Source organism: Arvicanthis niloticus, chromosome 21 (assembly GCF_011762505.2).
Source record: "Arvicanthis niloticus isolate mArvNil1 chromosome 21, mArvNil1.pat.X, whole genome shotgun sequence".
Lineage (NCBI taxonomy): Eukaryota > Metazoa > Chordata > Mammalia > Rodentia > Muridae > Arvicanthis > Arvicanthis niloticus.
In genome coordinates this window covers 19,857,108-19,882,961 of record NC_047678.1, presented here as the reverse complement: position 1 = coordinate 19,882,961, position 25,854 = coordinate 19,857,108, and the positions used below count along the sequence as shown (strand labels likewise).

Genomic DNA, 25,854 nt, shown 5'->3' with positions numbered 1-25,854 from the left:
TGTATACAAATATCACAAGAAAATAATTCTTTTGTTATTATAATCTTCCTTTTATAAGAGAGTATAAAATTGTACAAATATGTAAAACTCAGATGAAGTAGAACTGTTTGCCAATTACACAGGAAAAGTTATATCTCACCCTCACATCCCAGCATCAGAATGCATAAGAGAGTAAGGAAAAGAAAACAGTGGTCATCTGTGTTACAAGGCACATGCATCCTGAACCTGTGACCATTCCTAGTAGTCCTGAGAGCTAGAGCCTAGGTTTATCACGGCTGCTTCTGACTAGCTGGGGATACCTCACTCTTCAGTTCTGGTTATGAAAATGGAGGCAGTAATTCTCACTCAGCCTGTCTCACAGAAGTCTTGTGAGACTAGCCACGTAGTAACACATTCCAATGTCTTATTTGCTTTAAAGAATAAAACAAACAGGGCTGGAGAGATGACTTAGCAGTTAAGAACACTGACTGCTCCTCCAAAGGTCCTGAGTTCAATTCCCAGCACCCACATGGTGGTTCACAACCATCTCTAATGGGATCCGATGCCCTCTTCTGGTGTGTCTGAAGACAGCAACAGTGTGCTGAATAAATAATTAATTCTTTAAAAAATGAAACAAATGTATTACCATTGTCGAAAAGATGAATTTAAGGATTATTAAATTTAAGTTGGGCAGTGACAGCCTGCAAGTTTAATCCCAGTACTCAGGAGGCAAAGGCAGAGGTAGGTGGATCTCTCTGTGTTCAAGGCTAACCTGGTCTACACAGTGAGTTCCAGGATAGACAGGACTACACAGGGAAACTCTATCTGGAAAAACAATAAACAAACAAAGATTAATTTTACTCATGACACTGAGTCAAGAGGGTTACATGCTTGAGGCCATCTTGAACTATTTAGTAAGACTGTCTAAACAAAACAAAGCACCAGGAAATCATACATAAGTAGGTAAATTAGTGACTAGGTTGCATTAGTCTTTGGTAAAAAACATAAGACCTCCTGAGTAAACACCTATACATGGACTACTAAGGACTTCCATGTAAAGGACTGACTTACTTCTCTAACTCTTAACTATGTTCTTTCTCATCATTAACGCAGGGTTAGTGGTAATATCTTCAAATCCTTCACTTGGGAGCATTGAACTTACCGTGGATTTGTAGTATTGATAAATATTAACAATTAGGAATGTTAGGAATAGAATAGGAGCTTCTCCTCATTAGCCTATAAGCCTAATAAGACATTGGTGGTACTCAACATGTTGACTTCTGTGGTAAAAAATAGAACAGGACGACGCAGCTGTCGTTGAGGCAGTTATGCTCCAGTAAATAACCCCAATAAAATCATTGGTTTACCACATTTGGAGAAAGAAACAAGCAGGAATCCAGAAAACAGTAACTCATAATTGACTGTAATAGTCAAGACAGCTTCCTGTAACTATTAACACTTTAATGTCTCCTTTTACATATCCCTTAAATTGGATTCATCGGCCTTAGAAATAATAAAATACCCAAGGCAGTTCTGAGAGCCTAATACAGAAAAGTTAGTTACCGAGGCCAGTGTCACAGTGTTTGGAGCAGCTCAGGACAGTTGAACTAGTGACACCACATTCACTTCAGCATGGTAGTGGGGAAAGTTAACAACTGTGGTTGACACAGGTTACTGATACTTAAGAGTTGGTGGGATTTGAGAGAGGCAAGAATTTTTTAAAGCTATATTTTGATTTTGTGTACCTGTAGATATTTAATTTCTAAAACAAAAAATAAGAGGGATCCCAACAATATTTCTAAGGAAAGGATATCATTGCTGATTAAACAGCCAGCTCTCTTTTAGGTTGAGCACATACATGGGGCAGAGCTGTTGACAGGGTTTGATGTGTCAGAAGTTCTCAAATGTCTTTTATAAGGTTCTCCAATACTGTTTCAAAGCAAGTAGAGTTTCTGTTAACATAATTAAGAAGTTAGTGTGTTAGAATAAACAATCTATTCTGAATTTTGCTTGTTTTTGCATTTAAACTTTTTTTTTCCTCTAAAAACCAGTTGAGGAAATAATATATCATACAAACATGACTTCCAGCCAAAACCACTGGATTCATTCAGTTACCAAATGCTCTTCATCAAGCTTTTGCCTTTACCAAAAAGCAAATAATTCATCTCCCTGCTTTCAGACTTTGCCTTGTTTGGTTCGAATGTGCAGTAAGGAGAGATTACTAGAGGAGAGAGTTGAAGGAGCTGAGACCCTCGCCTATCTGATTGAGCCAGATGTTGAGCTGCAGAGAATCGCTAGCATAACCGATCACCTCATTGCCATGCTGGCTGACTATTTCAAGTATCCCAGCTCAGTGAGCGCCATCACTGACATTAAAAGGGTATGTGCTTCTGGAGTTTGAAAGTTTTCTTACTGCACACAGCTTTGAAACAATTGACAATTCCATCTGAGAACCCATTTAAATAAAGGAATCTTTTATCTTTATTAACATAGATAGATTGTGAGGTTTAAAAATCTAGTTTGTTTAGTATTTATCATTAGGATTTTTTTTTTTCACTAAGCACAAAATCAAGAAGAGAATTACATTGTTGGCTTCCTTAAGTAAATATCCAGAATAATGGGGTTTCTACATTGAGTATTGACTTTATGTTAGTATCTAATGAATCATCTCTGGTGCTTCCCACCCCAGTCAAGGGCAGTATTTTTCTTTCTTTTGCCTGGTTGGTTTCAGTCTGTTGTCCATCAGTCTTTTGTAGACCCTTTTCCCGACTTCCCTGTTCTGGTCTCACACTGCACTTTTGGTTAGAGGTTAAATGCTGCAGTATCATTCACCTCAGTTTGGGACCACTAAGGACTAAGCCATATGTACTTTTTCTGAAAATAAAGTTCCTTGGGGTTTGGGATTCTTTTGACTTTTTTGCTTGCAGCGTGTTTGCCATTTCCATTTCTCCAAGAGACTCTATTAACATAACTTTATTTAAGGAGGTCATGGCAGATAGGATAATGACTTTTATTTGTGGTCAAAACCAGTTTGTGATGTGGCAGTGTTCCCAAGAATGACTGCTGTCTTCATCTTTCACGTGCTCTGACTTCTGAAGCTATTCACCCAGTGGGCAGTGACCTATTTGTCACTTAATGTTGAAAATAAGTTAAGTTATATGTATGGGTTTTTTCTCTGTTTTTAGGGAGGCCTGAAATAACTTTGTGGGGCTTGCATTAGTTTACATGAACTACTCTCTGCTTTAAAGTGATAGCACATGTCTATAATTCTGACACTCAGGAGGCTGAGGCAGGAGGAAGTGAATTGATGTCGAATTGTGCTACATAATAAAAGACCCTATCTCAAAAAACATATATATATTCATTGATACTGCAGCATATATATGTTCATTCATATACATATATGAATGAAGAAAACAAAATTTATGTGCCCACTTGTCCTTGGGTAGCATTCTTTCCTAATAGCAGTGTTGTGTACATTGCCTTATCTGTTTCCCTAGGGTGTTTGCTCACACTGATAAAATATCTCACCAATACAAAAGACACAGTGAGTCCTGGTGGTCTCCTGAGCTTCCCTTCCAGCAAGGCAATGTACTTCACTTGCAAATGGAGAGTTATTCCTGGTGTTTAGAATCTTTTTTTAATTTCATTTCTTTCATCATAAAACTGTAATAATTTTTAAATGACCTCCAAGTGACAAACATGAGTGAACATTTGACTTGTAAACTTTAAGTTTTGGTGTTGGATTATTCAAAGATGATTTAGCTACAAAATGTAGATATTAGACCTAGAGAGGGAAATTTTCACATTAGTAAGTAGATGGTTGTTGTGATATCAGTCCAAATTTGTGTTCTGCAGTGTAAGTTATGGCTGGAATATGGTGAGGACTTGAAGGTTTCCATGCTCTAGGACTCAGCCCTTCAGCGAGCCATCAGTACCAGCATCTTTGGATCTCCTCTGCTGAGTGTACTCAGAACCACCTCACGTGCATACTGCATACTTTGTCTGTGGAGTATTTTGTTATCCCAAATTCATAGCCAGTGGAAGCTAACTTTGAGTGCTTAGTGACAATGCTGTCACTGCGTGGGTTGTAGCTGATTCAGCTACTGCTTTAGGAGGTTTCAGAAGAGGGTTTTATAATGTTCTGAACAGTAACTGCAAACTAAGATAAGAGGTCACCTTCCCAAAATAGGCCTTTAGAAAAAGGTGTTCATTTAGATCGATGTTATGACTTTAAGTTTAAAATATAATTGATTCATCTTGTATAGTTAAAATTCATAGTTAAATATCCTGAGAAAATGTTTCTATTTTAATTTTATGGTAATTTGTTAGGAAAACAGATTAGTAGAATTGCTAACAGCTATTTATGTATATCTAAAGATAGCAATAATTAATAATTTATTTAAATAATTTTCTTTAAAATTCCTGGACATACATCTAATAGATAGTGGTGGTGACCTTGATATATTAATAGATAGTTTCTTCTTTCTGAAAGTTTTTTAAATGCTAAAATTAAGAAAACATTGGTATAATAGCATTCAGTTTGTCCAACTTGCAGTTGGAGACTGTCTAGCTGTGCCTTCTCTCTGCTCCTCTTTCAAGAAGCAAATATCAGTGCCACTGACAACTACCATCTGCAAACACTGGACTCTAAGAGTCATATATTCACACCAGAGGTCACTTTTAGACAGTAGTAGACTGTGTTTCAGGTCATGCTAACATAGACACAGCAAGATCTCAAATGTGAACAGAGATCAAAAGTAACTAGGAAATTCGTTTAGTGACAGTACCAGTGTTACTAGTTGCTACCTTCCCTGAAACTCAGTTATTTTTATTATTTTATTATGTTGTATTTTATTAAAATATAACTTATAGTCTGATTTGGAATCTATCTTTCCCCCACTTTCTGTAGCTTGATCACGACTTAAAACATGCCCATGAACTCCGCCAGGCTGCATTCAAGCTCTATGCCTCTCTTGGAGCAAATGATGAAGACATCCGGAAGAAGGTGAGTCTGGGAGAGGGGCGTCCCCCAGTCCTGACAGCCAGCAGGCAGGGAGTGACGTCAACCTGAAAGTCGTGGTGAAGAGCACTAACAGTGACTGTTTGAATATAATAAAGCAGAGTGACAAAAGGCATAATTGAAGAATGAATGGGACCTGGATTTGGGGGGTTGTTTGTTTTTAGAACATAGAGTGGCATGGCCATGCTGGAATGATACATAACTGGCCTGCTGATTGTGTCATTAATATGAATCATTATGTTGCACACTTTTGCATGTGTTCTGATAAAAATCATTTCTAGCACTGTGAAGCTTTAGACACCTTGAAAGATCTAACACTAGAATTGTAAATGTTATTTATTGATATACCTTCTAATGCCATTGAGAAATTCAAATCTCTATTGTATATTGTTCTTTAATAATGTGGCTTAGTTTTATGTTTTGATTTAAAATTTTTATTTTATTTTTTTGCTACTGTGCAAGTTTAATGTGAATAAAATCTTTGTGGAATGATGATTTTATGTTTAGTGAGTGGTCATCTGAATTTTCCAGCTCTTCTAAAATGTCTCACTGGTACCTCACCCCCATGTTAGTGTGACACTGAACTCAGGTTCTTTGTGAAAGTAGCTCTCTAGGTAAGAAGTAGAGTGTAGTGTTAAATTCTAACCTGGTCCCCAGCCAACTCAGAGGCTAGAACTTACCACTCAAAACTTACAATCTGATGGAGTCCACACACAGGGACTGCAGACATCAACCAGCCGAACCACATGTCCTGTCATGAGAGGTCATAGTAACAATTTTTATTGAACATGATGAGTGACTGACTCTCTCCATCTATATTGGTATTTTAAGGAGAATCATGAGAGAAATTACAAAGTATTCACACTTACCATGATTTGGAGAAGAATTTTAGGCTTATTAGAGAAATAATAGAACCAACCTCAACTATGTTGGATGAGACATACTGAAAAAGAGTCATGCTTGAAGAAACCAAAGGAACAGCAGTAAAATTAGAGTGTGAGAAGCTTTGGTTTTCAAACCAGTTTAAAAAGCACAGCCAACAACAAGCTGAGTTTTTCATGTATTTCAGCTAGTGAGAGGGTTTTGCCCTTTTAAAGTGTTTTTAGTACATGACTTATAAGTGTCATTTTTGATATCTGTGATTTGCAGTTGTCAACTGTTACTTCAAAGTAAACATTACAGATGTGGAATTCCCTGTGTCTAACCATGATTTGTGGATATTGACACTGAAATATTTTGTTTACTATACATGTGGTGTAACACAAGAGATGACATTTTGACGGTAACTCGTATAGATAAAATTGATGATGACATGGAGTGTGTAATTTATGATTGAGTTATTAGGAAACAGGAAGAATATTTTAAATATTCTTACAGCTCCTAAAGACTATGCCTAGACTAAAGGGAGTTAGATAGAAGGGCCATAATGGGAATAGGATGTTCATTTGTATTTCTTTGTACTTTTTTTTTTGTCAATAAATGATTGTTTTTGGAATTAATGACTTAATACGTGATACCGTGTTCTAGAAGTACTTGCAACATAACAGTCTAATCAATAGTCTACTAAAACCTGTATTCACAATGTGTACAAATGTCTGGTAAGGCTGTTGATTATTTCTGTAGAAAGATAATAAATAAAGAATAAGTTATAATTGTTTAAAAACTATAGTTTTTATGTGTGTGATAAAGAGAGTTACTGTGCTATTCTTCTGTGATGGGATTATGTAGTATTTTCAGGAAGTTACTTAATTCTCGGAAATTGCTGAATAGTTTACGGTTTATAGGACTCACTGAAAAAATTGTAAAGTGAGAATTATAAAAAAAAAACTTATGACAATCTGCTTAAAGACTGGTCTTAGAAGTGGAAAAAATCCTTATTTTCAGTGTATAAAAAGTCATAACTCTTTCTTGGATGCACTTCTTTCTATTTTCATTGAAATGATTGTTTGGATAGATGAAATTTACTTTTCCCATGAAATATTTCTTTCTCTTTAATACTTATGCCTTATGTATTTTGATTGTATTTTTTTGTAGATTAACGTACACTGTAATTATTTTTTAATATAGTGTTTATACTTGTCAATATAGAGTTTCAGTGTACTGATTGATACAGGTGTGAGTAATCTTGATAAGAAATTTGCCAGGCCCCTCAAAACAGATTTTTTATTTTTATTTTTATTTTTACTTTTTGCATGTTTTAACTATAAAGATGAAATGGTCAATTGGTCTGATTTTCATATTAAAAACAGGAACCTAATTCAGTAGATAATATTCATCACAGTGCCCTACTATGGCTAGCTAAGGAAAGGCAGAAGAATAAATATGAGAAAACCAGAGCAAAAACCAGGCACAGTGAGAAGTAAACACAGCCGTAAAGGAAAATGGCAGCATTTTTCTTCTAGAATCCTCTCTCTCTCCCTCCCCCTTCCCCTCAGCTTTGAAAGATGGCCAAAGGTCTGTTGTGTTATTTCCTGAGTCAGACAAAATTCAGTGTAAGACTAAACATGATCTCCATGTCAGAGATTTGCCATTTCTTTTTTGGAATCATGTCACTGTATTTCCATTAATAAAAACCAGCTACTTCTACAACTTAGAAGAACTCAGTAAATATCTGTTGAACAAGAGTTGGGTGTGGACTTGCACACCTGTCATTCCAACACTTGGGAGATTGGAAGACGAAGAATCAGGATTTCAAGGTCATTCTTGGGTACATAGCAATCTTGACACTAGTCTGGGTTATATGAGACCTTGTGCCAACCCTTTTCCCACCCCACAAAAGCTGTTGAGTAAGTATAGAAACAAAAATGTAGAAACTCAGGGTGATGTATCATTTAGTATGACTGGATTGTCCTTTCTCCTGTGCACAGCAAACTTGGTGTTTTTATTCCTAGCTTTTCATCATGTATCACTCTGGCATACTTACTAATTTCTTATCTGCTTGTAGTGTCTGGATAGAAGGATAAAACAAGGCTCTGATAGTGAGAGTGAAGGTATTACCATTGGCTGGCTCAGGAAGAAAGAAAAGCCCAAGACAGTATGGGCTCACTGAGCTTAATGGTTTTATACCTTGCTATATACAGCTTAGAATTCAGCTTACCTGTGATAACTTGGGAACTGCTGATTCTGAGTGGATTATGTCAGAGAGAATAAGGACATGGACAGGACGTGAGAGCTCAGTAGAGTGTTTTAGCTGTAACTAAATTGACAGTAACACCAAGTAGCCATTAGCTCTGGTCTCTGTGAGGGGCGAGTTCAATTCCTAATGATAGCACATCGTAGTGCTGGTTAGAAAGTTGAAGTTTAGCTCATGGGTCAGGACAGGCTGTAGAGCAATAAGCTTTCATACACAGGCATTGCCAGTGAATGGTTAAGCCATGCAGATCAGCAGTAGCGAGCAGTCCTGTAGTTTTGAAGCCAATTCTCTGCTAATGAAGACACGAAGACCGTCACTTCATTTCATCCCTGTTGATCATCAGGGACATTAGAGACTGAACACCTGTACTCTATTTCAATCTATCTCTTCAGGGAGCTAATGGAATGTTCCAGAAGTTTAGGAAGTATCCATTGGAAGAAAATGGCAATGGCACAGAATAAATTAACTGCAAGGAAATTACTACAGTAAGGATGTTGTTTTTGCTTTGGGTAAAACTAAGTTAACATTAAAAAGGTTTATGAAGCACTGATTGTAGTCCCTTCTGGGGCTCTGACTTGGTGAGCCTTGCAGAATGTTTCCTCTACTGTCTGAGAACTTGCCTTCTAGCTGGTGGGACTTTTGATGAACTAGAATGTAAGCTCCATGAGGGCAGGAGTTCTTTATTTGTTGCTCACCACTGCATTCCTAGCATCTACAACTCCGCACAGTTGAAGATAAACATTTGAAGCATGAATGGCCAGTAAACAGAGTAATCAAAGAAGTGGATGAATGAGCTGTGCTGTAGAATTACATTATTCTGTACCAATTATCCAGTTTTATTTGTCGGCCTGACTTGATTAGGAGCTGAGCAACTTCTCCAGCAATCCTCTATGTATGAGAAGAGAACTTTAAATGGGAGAGATAGATGTGTGTTCCTTATGGGCAAGGGTTTGCATTAGATACAGCATAGAGAGAACACAAATAATTCTCAGCTTTCAAGAGGCAGGTAATCCTAATTTCTACATGTCTATTAACCTGGATTAGGTCAAAGAGAACATATTTTATGTCAAAGTAATCTTGACTGTTGTGTTGTAGTTAGAAGTGCAGACAGAAGCAGTGCTGGGCTATAGTTCAGAACTGGCATGCCAAGGCCCTGCATCCATCCTCAGCACTGCAAGGTGGAGACACGATTCTCTTCTTTCTCTGTGTGTGATTTACAAAAATTAATAGAATTTACAATTATGAATCTGGAATACATTTTCTAAGTTAAACATACGTAGTTTGTAGAATTAATCTGAGGAATCAGCCTGTTTGTTAAGGTGATATTACACCTACGTGAACTATTTTCCCACTTAATGAATGTCTGTTGTTTTTTTAAAGGTCAGTACTGTCTTTATTAGAATTTTTCGGAATTCAATGTAGTTATAATTAGTTATACATTGACTAATTGAACTACTGTTGTAGTTGCTCAGGAGAGAGATAGGCATTAGATCAAGAGCATTTAAAACTCAGGCTTCATTGTAAAGCCTCGGTAAGTCAGGAGTGAGAAACAGGCAGCACTTGATAGAGGCACAAGGAATTATTTGGAACAAATTAGGAGTGTACCTGTTGTTTTGAATGAAATTGAAACCTAATTGCTTTGGGGTCCTCACTTTTAATTTTTTCTAAATGCTTTTTATTTCACTAGTTTGAAGAACTGAAAATAGTTTTCATTTATGCCTTCTGGGGAGATTTACTGTAACTTTACATGGCCTGAAGCAAAAGCAATCAAGGTTGGGATTCTTTTTCTTTTTGAAAAGTGACAGAGTCAGGCTATGTCCAGGCTAGCTGACACTCCTGGTCTAAGCAATGATGCTCCTGCCTCAGCTTTGTGAGTGGCTCAGACTGTAGATGCTACCATTGGACTAGCTTCTTTTTATCTTTAAATTGAACTTAAAAAAAAAAAAATTTGAGCAGTATAAATAATGGCAGAATAACAGAGGCAACAGAGAAAACCGAGAGTCTCCTTCCTGTGCCTTTTCCTAGCAAGGAAGATTCAACATAATGTACTTATATTTAGTGTGGTGTTGACCACATAATAAGCACTCAGTAAATGGCATTGGTTGTTTGGTTACTTTAAATTACCTTATCAGAGAAAAATAAACACAATATATGTCTTTTGTATGTTTGAAGAAAAGATGAGCAACATTTGAAATGTAAATATGGATTTATAATGAAGAAAGTGACTTCATGATGTAAACTGCCCAAATTGTCAGTAAGTTCATTTCAGAAAAAGAATTCTTATATTTTAGAAACATACTCTTTTTATAATGAATCTCTCATTTTGGATTTGTTTTATAATTAATTTAAGATACATTTAAAAATCCTGACTTTTAAAACATTATTTATGGTTATCTAAGTATTGCCAGCCATGATTGACACTAACACTATTGCTGCAAGTAATTAGTATTCCTAAGGAAACGAATTCCCCAGTGCATTCACATTATCTCTCTGGTTTTAGTGCTATAAGATCTTATAGGATGTTTATATTTGAAGTCAGTTTTTATGTTTTGTGCTTTCTTCAAATTTTGTTACCCATTCTTCATGAGAAGTTTTATCCTTTGTTGATAATTTGATTTTGTGGTTATTTGGTCTTTTGGTTAAGAGTGTAAATAACCTTGAGTTTATGTTTTCGTAGTTTTACAAGTTGTGATAGTTCTAAATGGTTATTTCAAAAGCACAACATCAGATTCTGTATTTGTCTCTTCCATCGGGCAGATATAAAGAATTACTTCTAAGCCTTACCTGTGTATTGAAGCAAACACCTGAACATGTCAAGGGTTTTCCATGGCACGACAGACATAGCATCCTTTAGGACTTGGCTTTGCTATAAATACAACAAGTTCAGAGTTTATAATTCTGTAACTTAATTGGTGACTAAATTGTAAGTTACCTTCTTAAAGCTGACCTTCCGAAAAATTCTAAATGAGCCTTGTGACATTCATTCAAGATGGTAAGTATTTCTAAAGAGAAAGACAGGTTTTGTTACATGTCCACAAGGGTGTGACCCTTTGACCTTCAGCACACTGAATGTGTGTCATACTGCTGTATACCCAGTAGACATACTTACAGAAGAAAGCAAAAGATTTACCTCAGAATTTCATTAAATGGAAACATTAAATGGAGTTAAGTGTTTTCATACAGTTCTTGGTATGTAGTTATAAGTTCTTTATAATTTAGTTAAAAGACAGGTGTTTTATAAACCAAAAAGATGGGCTAAAAAATGGTCTTTGATTACATTTGTAAAGCAAACGAGTGACTTAGGTGGATTTTTTTTTTTTTTTTTTACGAGTATTTTGTTTGGATATGAAGTACTTGGAATGATTAAATACTTTAGGTAGCACATCTTGAAAACACTGAGTTTGTGGGCAGTCAGGGCTGCCATTCCACTCTTTCCACGGCTCAAATGCTGGTACAAGGTTCAACAGCACACACCTGTCACCTGTGCAGCACCTGCCATAGGAATAACTTTTGCCTTTCTAAATAAGGGAAAATGCTTTTTGATAAAAATATTGACATGAGAAGAAAAAATTCATTTCAAACCTGTGCCTACATGGCTCTTTCCTAATCCAGCCGTGCGCATTTGCTTCGACCTCCCAGGGCATGTGGAACAGGGAAGCAGAAGCGTGATCCCCTGTGGTTAAAGGACTTACTGTACTAGCTAGCCTTTGCACAAAGAAGCTATCATTCTGTGCTGACACAGCACAGAGTTATAAAACAACAAACAAACAAACAAACAAAAAAACCTACTGTAAACCAGTGATTCTCCACCTGTGGGGGTTCAACCCTTTGGGGATTGAACAACCCTTTCACAGGGGTCACCTGTGACCATCAGAAAACAGATATTTGCATTACAATTTATAACCGTAGCAAAATTATGAAGTAGCAACGAAAATAATTTTATGGTTGGGGGTTCACCACAACATGAGGAACTGTATTAAGGGGTTGCAGCATTGGGAAAGTTGAGAACCACTGTCATAAACAGATTTGGTAGAAAACTATACTTTTGCTTTGGGTCTGTAAAAGGCAGTGGGGCCCTACAAAACCAGGAGGAGAGACTAATTGTTTGCATTTGTGCACAAAAGTATTAAGCACTAACAGTATGATGTCACTAGGTATTCCGTACGAGTTAATTCCCACATTTCAGTGGTGAAATACAAGGGACCTTGAGCAAATGAGTTAATTGTGGCTTTTATTTATGATATACAATGTTTGCTGAATTCTGTAGATTGGTTGGAACATTGCTTGAATAAACTGCTATATCCAAGAGAAAAGTATAAAGCATTTGTCAGAGGGTCGAAAATCATACAGTTCATACACATCTAGATATGTGTATTTTGAAACCGGATTCCATGTAACCAAAACAGCTACTGACTGAGAACTCACTATGTGCTGGACTCTGGTAAACTTGAGAATGTTATTTCTCTTAAACCTCACACCAACCTGTGAGATAACTATTACCAGCCTGGAAGCAATCCGTTTGGTCAAGGTGGCAGCTAATAAATACATCTTGTGTCTGAAGTCTATCCTGATCTCTCTAAAACTAATTCCCTGCTCCTAACCAGTACCTTGCTTAGATAAAATTGCATACCTCTAGTATAGCCAAAGGATGATGTAAACTGGTAAGAAGAGTGTATTGTTAGTTTAAAAGGGAATACTTGCTATAGAATTAAATAGTATGTGCTAGCTGATGGCAGAGCATATGTCAGTTTTCTCTGGTTTTGGTGCTAGGTAGATGATGAGATGCATTTATTCATTTGCGTGTTGTTTATTCACAATATATATCACCCATGTAGCTAGTAGTGAAGAAAAGATGAGAATAAATTGCTGTATAGTCATTCTAGGGTTTTTTAAGTATGTGGAAAGTCTTGTTTCCACTGAAATCCAGTTTTGCCAAGATTAATATGTGCAGAATGACTGTAGCAGGACATGGTGATACAAGCTAATCAATGCTTGGGAGGCCTGGGCAGGAGGATTACATATTGAAGGCCATGTAGCAAAGCCCACAGAATAATTATAATTGGTATGAACTGTAACGAAGGAGTTTGCAAAGGTCCTATATGAGGAACTTTTGTTGAAACACTTTGCCTTCCATACATGGAAATAGTTGTTTCAGAAGTTTGGCCCTATAAAGCAGGAAATATTCATATCTGGTTCTTCTGCATCCATTTTAAATGTTTTTCTAAGGGTACCATCTAAATATGATTACATTGTAATTATTTCTAGAGAGGAAATATTCAGATACTATCTCAATCTTGGGTATTTTTCTTTTAAATAATTTGTTTATTTTTATTCTTTTGAGGTGCTGGGATCAAACCCAGCATGTACATGCTAGGCAAGCCACTCCACCACTGAACTACATCCCCAGCTAGAGGTACTATTTCAGCATTTTATTTTGTGGACAGATTTCTTATGGGATAGGTTTAAAGTAGAAGTAACGTGTGAGATTCTTTTATCTTCGAATAGTCACTACTTTGTTAATGTTCATCTTTAGAACATAAGCTACATAAAGGCAGTACCTGGACTATTATAGGTGTTAGGCTTGTATTTGCTCAGTAAATTGTGTATATCTGGACCTTCATAAAGACTGTGAGGTGTATAACTGTGAATATACAAAATAAACTTTTGATGTTGTACAGTTCCTGGGACAGTGCACAGTTCACATCCCTGGAGCAGTAAACAGAAGGAGGTAGAGGAAGACTTATTGTTTATGTGAATAGTGATATGTAGTGGTTCTATTTATTTGTTAAACTAAAGTATAATTTGGTGGCTGCTTATGTTCTGTACTGATATAAGCTAACGATTGAACTTAAAAATTGAATTTCTGTAGTGATACTTCTTATAGATGTGTTGATTTTTTTTTTTTCATACAACATAACATTTCTGACATTATAGTATTTATACTGTTTTGTCATCATTTGGGCATAAGATAAAAGTTTAGCCAATAAAGAAAACCCACTTTTCTTCAAAGTATAGAATATATTAGAGCTGTATGTGTGTGTGTGTGTGTGTGTGTGTGTGTGTGTGTGTGTGTGTGTGTTGTATGTGTGCAGGTACATAAGTCCATGCTTATGCTTGCTCATGTGGAAGCCAGAGGTCAATGTCTGTACCCTCCTTTTTTGCTTACTACCCCTCTCTTTCCTACACCATTATGAAAGGCAGCCTTTGATTGACAACCATGAGGTCTTACAGTGCTCATCTCGGTGTGGGTAAGAGCTCAAGTCAGTGTGCATTGCTCTCTCTAACAACACATAACAGACTGACACAGTGCAGTCCACGCCCACTAGGCCCCTCCTCCGGACAGGCTCTTCCTGTTACTCTTCAGCCACTCACTGCTTGTCTGCTTTCTTTCTCCTGCTTAACTAGACTTTCTGGATGCAGTCATTTGTCTCCATAGATTCAAGAGGTTACGGCCTCTGGTTTTTCAATTTGGCTCTAGCTCTATACTGCCTGTGGCCAGTTTTGTTGTCTTTAAAATACTTCACAGAACTTTTGGGAACCTTTCTCACAAACTCACTTGGAATTAAATTATACATGCCTGGTTGCAGCATACATTACCATAAATTGATTGACAGAGTTGATGTTAAGACAACGACCACTTCGCTATCTACCCGTTTGGCCCCAAACCCACCCACTTTAAATTGCTTGCAAAGTTCACTAATACCACCAGGAATCCATGAGGTTTGCTTTATGTACAGTTTGCTTGACCTGTTTAAAACAGTTCAGAATCCAAACTTAAGGGTGTTTTGTTTTATTTTATTTTGTTTTGTCTTGCCTGGTTTCTTTTGATCTCTGAAAAATATTTCATTGTGGGTCTTGCTGAGGAAGAATTGAATCTGAGTGTTTTCCTTTTCTTTATTTCTTTAATGATACATTCCTGATCCTTCTAACACTTTATAAGCTCTCAGGAAATGGCTTATATCCTGGCCGTAACTGGGTTATGAGTCTATTGGAGTTTATTAATGAAGGACTAAAAGTTTCTCTTGTATCTACAGGTCATCTTTGGGTTGTTGACAATGGCGTCTGTGCAGTGAACCACTTTGGTGTTATTTGGTTCTGTACTTTTACCGTCTCTCTTTCATGCCTACAGGTCTTTGTCCTGGTGACAGGGATCTCCCATCCTGTTCTTCTAGATCCAAATCCATTCCTGGAAGAATTGCAGTAGTACGAATGCAACAGTATGCAGACACTGACTGTAGACACCAGTGCAGCACTTAGTCCATTGACCTAAACCATCCTCGGTTTAGAATACTGGCATTTAATTCTGTAGTTAGATTTACAGTTCCAGTACCTAGGAGAAAAATATGACTGCTTCCACCAGAAAGATAGCCTGAGACCAGTACTACTGCTGGTTGGATGTGGTATCTGCAGCAGAGGACAATATCTCTTTTATAGAGTTTCCAACAAGACCTATGGGTCAGAGCAGTTTCCAGTTCTACTTGATACTACTCTTATGTCTTCTAGATGCTATGATTTCAAAGCTTTGGAGCATGGTACTGGGCTCATTAAGAGGTACAATAGAGAACATGGTTTATTGCTCTTGCCTTTCCAACCCCTGATCTATAAAGCCATGTGGCACTCCATTACACTATCATGAGTCAGTGGACCTTGGCAATATATAATAATCACCTCTAACTCGTTCACTGTTGATCTGGAAATGTGTTGTCCGGATTTCTAACCCTTTCCTTAAAGCCTTGGAATCACATTTTTATCCTCATTTTGATTATGGTACTCACCATGATGTCCCCTTTATCCCTGCATTCATGGTTTCAGGTTAGATCATGGTGTTCACCTGACCTTTCCGGATGCCCTTTTGAACTAGAATTATATGATCATATTCTGATTCTGTATCATTTTTACCCTCTTATGGACTGGTAATCTTGATGAAGAAGATGAATCAAATTCTCAATTTTGAGCTTCCTAGAACCCTGGCAAGGGTCTGCTTTATGACAGCTTTATGTACAAATCTACACCTATAGATGTCCTAGGAAAGGTCAGTTTGTGCCCAGATGGAAGGTGTCTAAGATGGCCTTCCTGTACAAACTTAGGAATGACGTGTAAGGCCCCATTCCACTGTTACACGGTGGGTACTAACAGCTCTTCATCTTTCTCCCTGAGCTTAGATACTGTCTCGGAAGGTCATTAGTGGTCATTCTCCAATTCATAGCAAAACCCCTGTTCTTCAGAGTGGCTATGGTTCCTACCTGCCCTTTATTCATGTTTTTCTCATTCTGTCCCCCTTAACCCCATGATCCTGCCATTCCTTTAGATGCTTTTGTGTCTGTAGATACAAGTGCCATAGCACCCACAGTTAACAGTAGTTGTTCAGCACCAAGTTTGATGGGAGGAAGGAATCTCTCCATCACTACTATTTTCTTGAGTTTTAAATCATGCTCACTACTAGACACCCATATTTGCTGACTAAATGAGGACAGGAATGCAGGTGGGAACTGCCTTTCCTGGTTTGATGTGTGTATTCACTAGGCCTAACTCAGTCCCCGTGTTTCCTCCCACTTACCTTGCTTTCCATATTGCTTCTGAACAATACAGTGGTCTTGTCCAGAGAGACCAATTGCTATCTCCCAATGATAACTTGGAATGGTTGCTGTGTCTCCTCATTGTGTTGAAGTCTCAGCGAGTCAAAGTGCATTGCCTACAATTATATAGCAGATCACTGCATAACATAGTATTTTACAGCCTCCCCCATGGGTTTGAGTATCCACTATTTTATTCTGGTCAATGCCTTGTTCCCTCTCCCTGGGGGATGTTTGATTGTTGGCCTTAATAACTTTGGGAAGGAGGTCATAGCCTTGATGTGGGGCCACAGTAAGCTTTCAGAATTCTCTAGCTCGTCTCTTCTATAGGATTGTAACTTTCATAGGCTAAGCAGTTTCAAGCATTTCTTTATTTTTACATATATTTGTTTGTGGGGAGTATTTACACAAATGCTGTATGTGTACATAGGTGCCATGGTGCATGTGTGGAGGTTAGAGGATAACTTTTGGAAGTCAGTTCTTCCCAGTGTGGGTTCTAGGAATCAAACTCAGGTCGTCAGGCTTGGTGGCAAGCCCCTTCACTGCTGAGGTGTTTATGACCTGTTGCTACACTGAGTCATCTTTATTAGGTGTTATATGATTGTTATACTGTCCTGTCACTTCGTAGGTTTACTTCTTTGACTAAATGTGGCCAGTAAATATTATCCATAAGTCTTTTCCAAGTCTTGCCCATGCCTAGGTTTCCTAAGCACCTGAAGTGAGAGCTGGTAGTGTTTTGTTAGAAAGGAGTCCTGTGTCTCATTATCTTATAAAACATAGCCTCTGATGAAGTCACTGTAAACATACGAGAAAGAAGTGGGGCAGTGGTCTGGGAGTCATGGTAGAAGGGATTTAGGCATCACGTATCCAACTTGATGTATTCGGCATAACAAGGTTAAAGAAAAAAGGAACAGAATGGAAAGGTTTCAGTAAGAAGCGGACGTGGGGCCTTGCATAGGCTTGTTCCTACCTCTTGGCCTGGATCACTGGGCTCCTGTGTTTGAATTAGAGACCATCTAGAGCAACACAGACAGACCCTAACTCAAAGACAAAGAAATGTGGGCTAAGTCAAGTTCTGTCCCATCAAAAAAGCAAAACCTCTATAATGTATAATGAGTGCAGAGGAACTGGGATTTGATGGACCTAGAAAGAATTTGAAGTGGGAGATAGGTACCACAAGAGATGGGCATCTCCTGCAGGTGAGTATAGGCCTGGAGGAGCCAGTGGTGAAAATCTGACAAAAGTGAGATTGTGTCTTCTGGGAAGCAGACAGGCATCCACACTGGCAAAATGTATAGGAGAGTTAGAGTAGCTAGCCTGAGAAAGAAGGCACATGGGAGTCTAGACGTTATAATGGAGCAGAGCATGGATGTTCATAAAGGTAAGGATGTGATTAAGGTTGGTCTGATATAAGGAACATACATATTCTTGTACTACATTTACGTATTCTTGGGCTATTTGGACATTGTTAAATACTACAAAAATGGCCCTTTCTAACCTCTAGCTAAAGTGTGGTTCTTTGGGTTTTCTCTCTCTCTCTCTCTCTCTCTCTCTCTCTCTCTCTCTCTCTCTCTCTCTCTCTCTCTCTCCCTCCCTCCCTCCCTCCCTCCCTCCCTCCTGCCCTTCCTCCCTCCCCTCTCACCCTCTTCTCCCCCTCCCTCCGTCCCTGTGTATGTGTATTATATATACTTGTATGTTACATGTATGTGTGCAAGTATCACCTGTGTGTTTATGTGCATGTGTGTTGCATGTACGTGTATTACATGTGTGCATTATGTTATATGTGTTTGTGTGCATGTGTACTATGTGTATGATGTGTATTATGTGTATGTTTGTGTTACATGTATGCGTATGAGAGGACAGCTTGCAGAAGCTGGTTCTCTCCTTCCATCATGTGTGTCTAAGTGCTTGATCTCAAGTACTGTTAGCCACTGAGCTTCCTCACTAGCCCAAAGCCTTTCATGTGTATGAGTGTTTTGCCTTTATATCTGGCGGTACCAACTGTATGTAGTGCCTGTTGAGGCCAGAAAAGGGCATTGACTTCCCTAGACTGGAGTTAAAAATGGTTGTGAGCTGCCTGGTGGGTACTGGGAATCAAACCTGAGTCCTGTGGAAGAGCCTTGCTTTTAACCACTGATCCATCTCTGTCCCATGTTCTCTGCTCCCGATGGTAGAGATCTCTTTACTGGTCACTGGTAATTTGAAATGACTTGTGAGCGCCATGAGATTTCTCACCACCTGTTCTGAAGTCCAGTTTCTGAATCTTCTCATTTTGCTCTAGTATGGTGGTCTTAAGCTTCAGCTTTGACTGTACACTGGACTCACCTTATTTTAAAAACAACAAAAAAATACTTCTTGTCTATGCAAGAATCTGATCACTTGGCATGTCCTAGACATAAGGACTATCAACAATTTCCTCAGGGTATTGGTCTGTGTTAGGGGTTTCAGACGAGAGCAATGACTCCTCATGATGGATCATTTATGTTTAGAATTGTTATCCAGAGCAGTGTTATAAGTGTTGCTAAGTATATGCACTCCGCAGTCAGAGAACTCTTGTGTTATTCAGAATCCATGTCAGTGAAAGCATTCATAATAATGCTCCCAGAAGAGATAATGGGAGAGTCAGATAACCTGAGAACATCAAATGCTTAGCACAACAACTGGCACATACATGAACTCAACAGATATCCACTGATGGTATTAATGTTTTTGTGATTGCACTAACACTTCAATAGGAAAAGTCTGTTTTTCCATAGGCCCATGCAAGTTTAACTTCCTCTGCACACTATTCATCAGTGCATGACCTAATGAAGATGGATTTCAGGGTATCTTACTTTGAACCACAAGAAGCAAAGCTTAATGATTGTTATGATTTTATGTACCAGGGCCTGATGCTATGGTGAAGGACAGCAAGGGTCACTTGTTAATATTTAGTTTAGTTTAAATTCGCTTGGTAAAGTGAAGGTGCAGGGTGGCTGTGTCAGAATCTGCAGATTTTATTCATTTGATGAGGACAGTGTGGACTCTTGATTCATTGTCAGTCTTACAGGAAATGTCTCATATTTTTACCTACATCCCTTCAGCCCAGATCGTTCATGCATACCTCTGTAGTACTTAGGCCATTTAAATCTTGTTTTAAATACCTTAAAAATGAAGAAACACAATTATGCCTGTCATTCATCCTGGCTCGTCCTTAGTGGGTGCTTGCCCCATCTTTCTGGTGAGCTGTCTGCCCCACTGCAAAGTGATTGTCGAGAGGTAAAATCTTTTGCTAAAACCATGGAACTCTTAATGGACATTAACATACTTGCATTTACAAGCAGTGAAGTTTGTCACCTTCATGTTGTTATTTATGCAGCATTAACCTTTTTCTCCAGATCATTGAGACTGAAAATATGATGGACCGAATTGTGACTGGCTTGTCTGAGTCTAGTGTCAAGGTGCGGTTAGCTGCTGTCAGGTATGAGCTTTACGTGGTCTGAATAAAAATCCCTTGCTCTGTGTTTAGCCTGTTTCCTTTCCGGTCCTTCACTAAGCACAGGAAGCAGATGTTCCTGGAACGTATGCTCAGGTGAATCCATTCAGTGTGTAATGTTACCTAACAGAACCTAGCCTCCAACGCCCGTGAGGTGTCTTGCTGTAGCTGACTTAGTGTCAATTAGCCATGCTTGAAGTGTACGTTCGTACTAGTGAAAAGCCAAGCAATTGATTTGAAATGTGAGTTTTGGCTTCTTGGGAAGCTAATTTTGATCATTCTTTATAGATGTTTGCACAGTTTATCCAGATCTGTACAACAGCTTCGAACCAGTTTCCAGGATCATGCGGTGTGGAAACCTTTAATGAAGGTGAGAAAGTCGCAGCAGTCAGCACAGAGCTTGTGTGAGCTGAGCACCCAGGTCTAGGGATACAGCTGACTCTTGGATAGACTACTTTGATAGTTGTCTTGAATCCCATGTTCTGAGCAGCTACAGAATTAGAGACTATGGCTCTCAGAGGGTCAGCATTCCGTGTGTGAGAGGTAAGGCCTGATCCAGGTGTCTTTATTAGCTTGAGCTCTTGGGACTCGTTTGGCTTTCTGTATGTTTGTTATTGTTCTTTAAACTTCAATCCAGAGGTTTCCCTCATAGCCTTTGGGTTATAAAAGGGGAAAGAATTGGCTGTTTATAGATATAAAATAAAATTGATGCCATTATCTCTGCTTTTGGGGTCTCCCATGCCAGGAGAAAGGAATTCGAGGCAAACAAATCTGAATTGAAACTTTTAGAGGGTGCTTCCAATTAGTTGTTCCTAATAATGTTAACTCTCATTCGGAACCACATCAACTTGGTCTTTGGTCTTTTTCTTTTCTTTTAAATATCTTAAGTATCTGTATACATTTCATTTGCTCAGTAGATTTTTAAAATTTATTTTGATTTTTTTTTGGTTGTTGTTGTTTGTTTTTGAGTACTAAGCAAAGCCTCACGGCTCATTGGCCTTGAAAAATCTCTTACTATGGTGATCTTAGCCTTGCTTAAACTTCAGGTTGGAATAGGGACATCTATCAGTGTGACAGAAGTAAGAGAAACAGCAAGCAGGACATGTGAATTAGACTTCAAAGGTTAAAAAGAACAGAAACATTTCTTTCTATGAGCAGAAAGGCTATGTATGAAAGATGTAAGAAGTAGCAAGGGTGCCTTCATGACCACTGTAGAAGGATGGAGTGAGTGAGACAGACCAGTGGACAGATAGCCAGGTGGAAGCTTGGTAATGCATGTCTGAAATCTTGGTACCTGGAAGGCAGAGGCAGGAGGATCGCGAGTTAAGACCAGCTTGGACTGTGCCCTGAGACTTGTCTTTGTGGGTTGTTGTTGTTTGTCTTTCAAGGTGGAGTTGGATCTGTCGGTGCTGTAGATCTTGGGAATGGACATGCTGATTGGTTTCTATGTGAAAGCTTATCTCATGTCAGAACATGTGATTTATTCTTTGAGGTCTTGAAATAAGATGGTAGTCATTGTTTAAGAAACAGTGTGAACCCTAGAGCTATTTTACTGGCAGGCATGGCAGTGTTGGGTATGTGATTGGTGTTTAGGTTTCTAGAAGGATGTCAAGCTCCAGCTTTGTGAGGCTCATCAGGACAACCTTTGCTATGGACCTTCCTTCTCAGCCTGTGACTGCACTTGTCTCTGACACCTTTTGGACATGCGGCATTCTCTGAACATGACTCATTTCATGCTGTGTTTTTGTTTCCTGAAACTTACCAAGAGCCCCCAGCTTCAGAAAGGTCATTTGCCTCCTCCAGCTACAACCTTAGTACCTTTCCACCCTGGTATCACACCGCCTCAGGGTGTGGACCAGTTCAGGCAACAGAAGTCTGCTTCAGATTCACAATCTCTCACCTAAAACCAGTGGAGCCAAGTTTGACATGCCCAGAGTTTGGAAGGCTCTCCTCAGTTAATGTTGTCCTTTACAGTTCCTACTTTTTCTTTTCAGTTGTTTTGTTTTAATGATAGCTTGATCTTAGTTTATTTATAATCCATCCAAGACCTTTTAACTGTTTTCTGTTTCCCAAAATAACTTCTTTTGTGTCTGGACCTTTTTCTCTGGTTGCTCAGCTCAAAAATCTCTGTATCATGCACATGAAGGGTAGAGCAAGGTAATTTCTGTCTGCTTCTCCTGGGGCACATGTTTGAGCAGTCTAGAAGAGTTTTCTACTCATGGCTGTTTCTGGGTTCAACTCTCCAACCATGACTTAGTCACACATTTAAGATGTAATATCTCATGCAAATACTCATACTCATACTCATTTTGATTTCTCATAGTTGAGAAGCTGCTTATATATATCTAATAATTTTTCTTATTTGCTTTTCTACATTTTAATCTGTTGATTAACTAGACACAAGATAATAGCAATTTAATTTTAATAAACATTTTTTGTTGGTGTTTTAAATTTTTCTGTTTGGGTAAAATTTATACATACATACATACACACACATACATATGTCTATATATACATATACATATATGTGCGTGTGTGTATGTATGTATGTATCTATATATTTTGTTGTTCTGGAATCAAGCCCAGGGCCTCATACTTGCTAGACAAGCACTCTACCAATTAAACTATGCCCCCCAGTCCTATTTTATTAAAATTCTATTAGCTTGACAGCAGAGGTCAGCTTCTGAATTGCAGTATTTTTTCTACATATACTGTCCAGTATGAGAAGTCAAGTTGTAAGATAATTGTTTAGGGTTTTACTTAGTCATATATGACCTCACCTTTAGCATTTCAAAATTAATGACATCGCCCTTTTTATTCTATAGGTTTTACAAAATGCACCCGATGAAATCCTAGTAGTAGCATCTTCCATGTTATGTAACCTTCTTCTTGAATTTTCTCCAAGTAAAGAGGTTAGTATTGATTTTTATCTTATCTGGCTAAAGTTTAGTCAATTACTCTTTCCTTTCCTTTTCCTTTTCCTTCCTTCCTTCCTTCCTTCCTTCCTTCCTTCCTTCCTTCCTTATTTATTTTCAGGACAGAGTTTTTCTGTGTAGCCCTGGCTATTCTGGAACTTATTATGTAGACCAGACTGGCCTCAAACTCAGGCAGATCCACCTGCCTCTGCCTCCTGAGTACTGGGATTAAAGGTATGCACCACCAGCTGCCTTTTCTTGTTTTAAAATAGAGCTTGGTGTTGAAATTTTGGCACTGAGTTGAAGAACTCCTTTTGAGTTGTTTGCTTTGATTAGAGAAGGAAGTGAGTCACATCTTTTCAGGGCTGGAATTGCTTCCCATTACTTTGTTCATTCTGTCATGGTCAACTTACCAGATGTTACAGATCCCAGAGCCACTGCAGTAACATTCACTAAGTCTCAGCTACTTGGGAGGCTGAGACAAAAGGATTCCAAGAGCCCAAAAGTTTGAGGCCAGCTTGCTTATAAATGAATAACTAAAAGATATTGCAATATATAGTTAATAGTCTATAATGAAGCTGTAAGTGAAGAAATAATTATAAAAATATAATAGACTGTTTTCAAACATTATTTACTAAAGACTTGTCTTTGAAAACCAGGATTGTAAGTCATTTCAAGAGAGCAAGAGAGTAACTCCTTGCATCAGCAAATAATACTCAGTAGTCATTGTTTAAGGCAGAATTAATATAAGCATTTTTTTCTATTTCTATTCTTAACTGTTTCCTACATGTACAATGAATTTTAGTGGTTTTCACTGCTGGTACCGTCTTCCACCTCCTCACTTTCTTGTCCTCGTGTACTGTTTGTGTATGTACTGTGTTTACTTAGAGTTGCTTACATGACCATGGATAGAAGTTATTTTCTAGAACATAGGTAGCTTGACTGTGGTTATACCACTGAAGAACATGACACCCTTCCCCCCAGCATCCGTTAACTGACAGTTAGACCCACAGGAAGGGGTGCACCCTCACAGGCCCTTCATACCCGCGATGAAATGTTGATTGGCAGCCCAGTCTGCAGGTGTTATGGTGACATTCACAGCAGCAGTGAATTTGGTAATGGTTATCTCATGTCCAGAAGATTCTTTCTGCTGCATGTTTCCCTGTCCTTTGGTTCTTATGTTCTTTCTGCCATCTCCTATTGATGCAGTGTTCCCTGTTTTGGAGGGGTCTCTTACTACAGTTTATATAAAATATTTTGAGCTCATGGCTTTTGTTCTTAATTTTTAAAAAAGTTTAATAAAGGATGGGTGAACACTTTATACAGTTTTACTGTTACATCCATTTCTGGTCTGGGCTTGTAGAGCATGCTCACATATGCATAGGAAATGGATTCAGTCGCCAACAACAGCAAACAAAACTCTGTGTGTGTGTGTGTGTGTGTGTGTGTGTGTGTCCACCCTGTCCTTTTTCACAATCCTGAGGTGAGGTTTATTGTTTGTTGGACATCTGGTAGTTTATAATTCATTTTCTGTATTGAAGCATCTGCAGGCTTTGACTGACTTAGGATGGCAACACTGCCGAGATGAAGTCAGGAATGGTTACTGAACACTGCACTGGAGGGGACAAAGAGCAAGGTGGGCTCACAGAGCCTCCAGTCCTCTGCCTGCAGTAGAGCACTGACCAAATCCAGATTGAGTCACAGTCAGAGCAACTCCAGCCACCTAGAGCAGCCTATGTAGTGTCCATGTGGTAGATGATGTGGTGGATGAGCCCAAAGGACCTGACTGATGTTTTATATTGAGAAAATATATAAATATATATTTATATTTTATATAAAGCTTGCTTTTGATCTGGAAGGGAGAGAAATGCTACAAAAACATTGTTGGACCAGTTGGCAGAATTGAAGTAGAGAGTTTATGTTGATTAAAGTATTGTTTTAATTTAATGTTAACTTTTCTGTACTTACTAACTATATTGTGATTTTCTGAGGATATCTTTGTTCTCAGGAAACACACTGAAACAGAAAACAATTATTGGGGGTTAAGGGCATCAAATGGTAAAATAAAATTAATAATGTGAATTAGGCACATAGATTGAGAAGTATGATAAAGCCACTGTGGCAAATGTTGGAAATACCATAATTTGGATATATGATCTCCAAAGATGTCACCTTGAAAGGCAGTGGCCTTTCCTGAATCTGTAATGCTGAGTTCCTTATGAGCCTTCTAGGCACAGATAGCCTCTCAGCATTTATTAGTGGGAGTCTTAATCCTGGAAAGTCAGGAGGAGTTTTACAGACTCTGTAGAAACCCATTTTCAGCTTGGTATTCAGACTGTAGTCGGTAATTAGGCTGTTCTGGACATGAGATGTAACATGACTTTAAAAGCACAGTTGTGCTCTGCACACACTATGGGTGATTAGTGCCAAAAATATTTCTGAAACTCACATTCTTCAGTGTGTTTGGAATGAAAGGAGTAGAGAAATCGACAGTGCAGTTGTAAGAGTCTGTGAGAAATAGATAGTGTTAGAATGCCTACTGACTCTGTGTGTGTGTGTGTGTGTGTGTGTGTGAGAGAGAGACAGACAGACAGACAGACAGACAGACAGACAGACAGTCAGTCAGTCAGAAAGAGAATAAGACCTTGACCTTGTCTTCCTCAAGGTAAGTTTCATAGTGCAGTAGTTCCTACTTGGTGAAATCTGCTGAGCCTTGAGTAAGATGGGGAAGAAATGGTGCAGTGAGTGCTGGAGAA

The 25,854-nt window shown here is 38.4% G+C and overlaps 1 protein-coding gene across 5 annotated transcripts in view; it reads left to right on the top strand.

Moving 5' to 3' along the window:
- The window catches only part of Armc8 (armadillo repeat containing 8), an 84,013-nt gene that overhangs the window by 36,726 nt on the left and 21,433 nt on the right, over positions 1-25,854 (top strand). For 2 of the 5 annotated variants that reach the window (XM_034483885.2, XM_034483886.2), the window contains 5 exons: positions 2,159-2,359; positions 4,892-4,987; positions 20,086-20,168; positions 20,472-20,553; positions 23,009-23,095. In XM_034483885.2, the coding sequence (XP_034339776.1) occupies positions 2,159-2,359; positions 4,892-4,987; positions 20,086-20,168; positions 20,472-20,553; positions 23,009-23,095 (549 nt within the window). The remainder of the gene's footprint in view (positions 1-2,158; positions 2,360-4,891; positions 4,988-20,085; positions 20,169-20,471; positions 20,554-23,008; positions 23,096-25,854) is intronic. The other 3 variants (XM_034483888.2, XM_034483887.2, XM_076917798.1) reach the window with 3 other exon arrangements.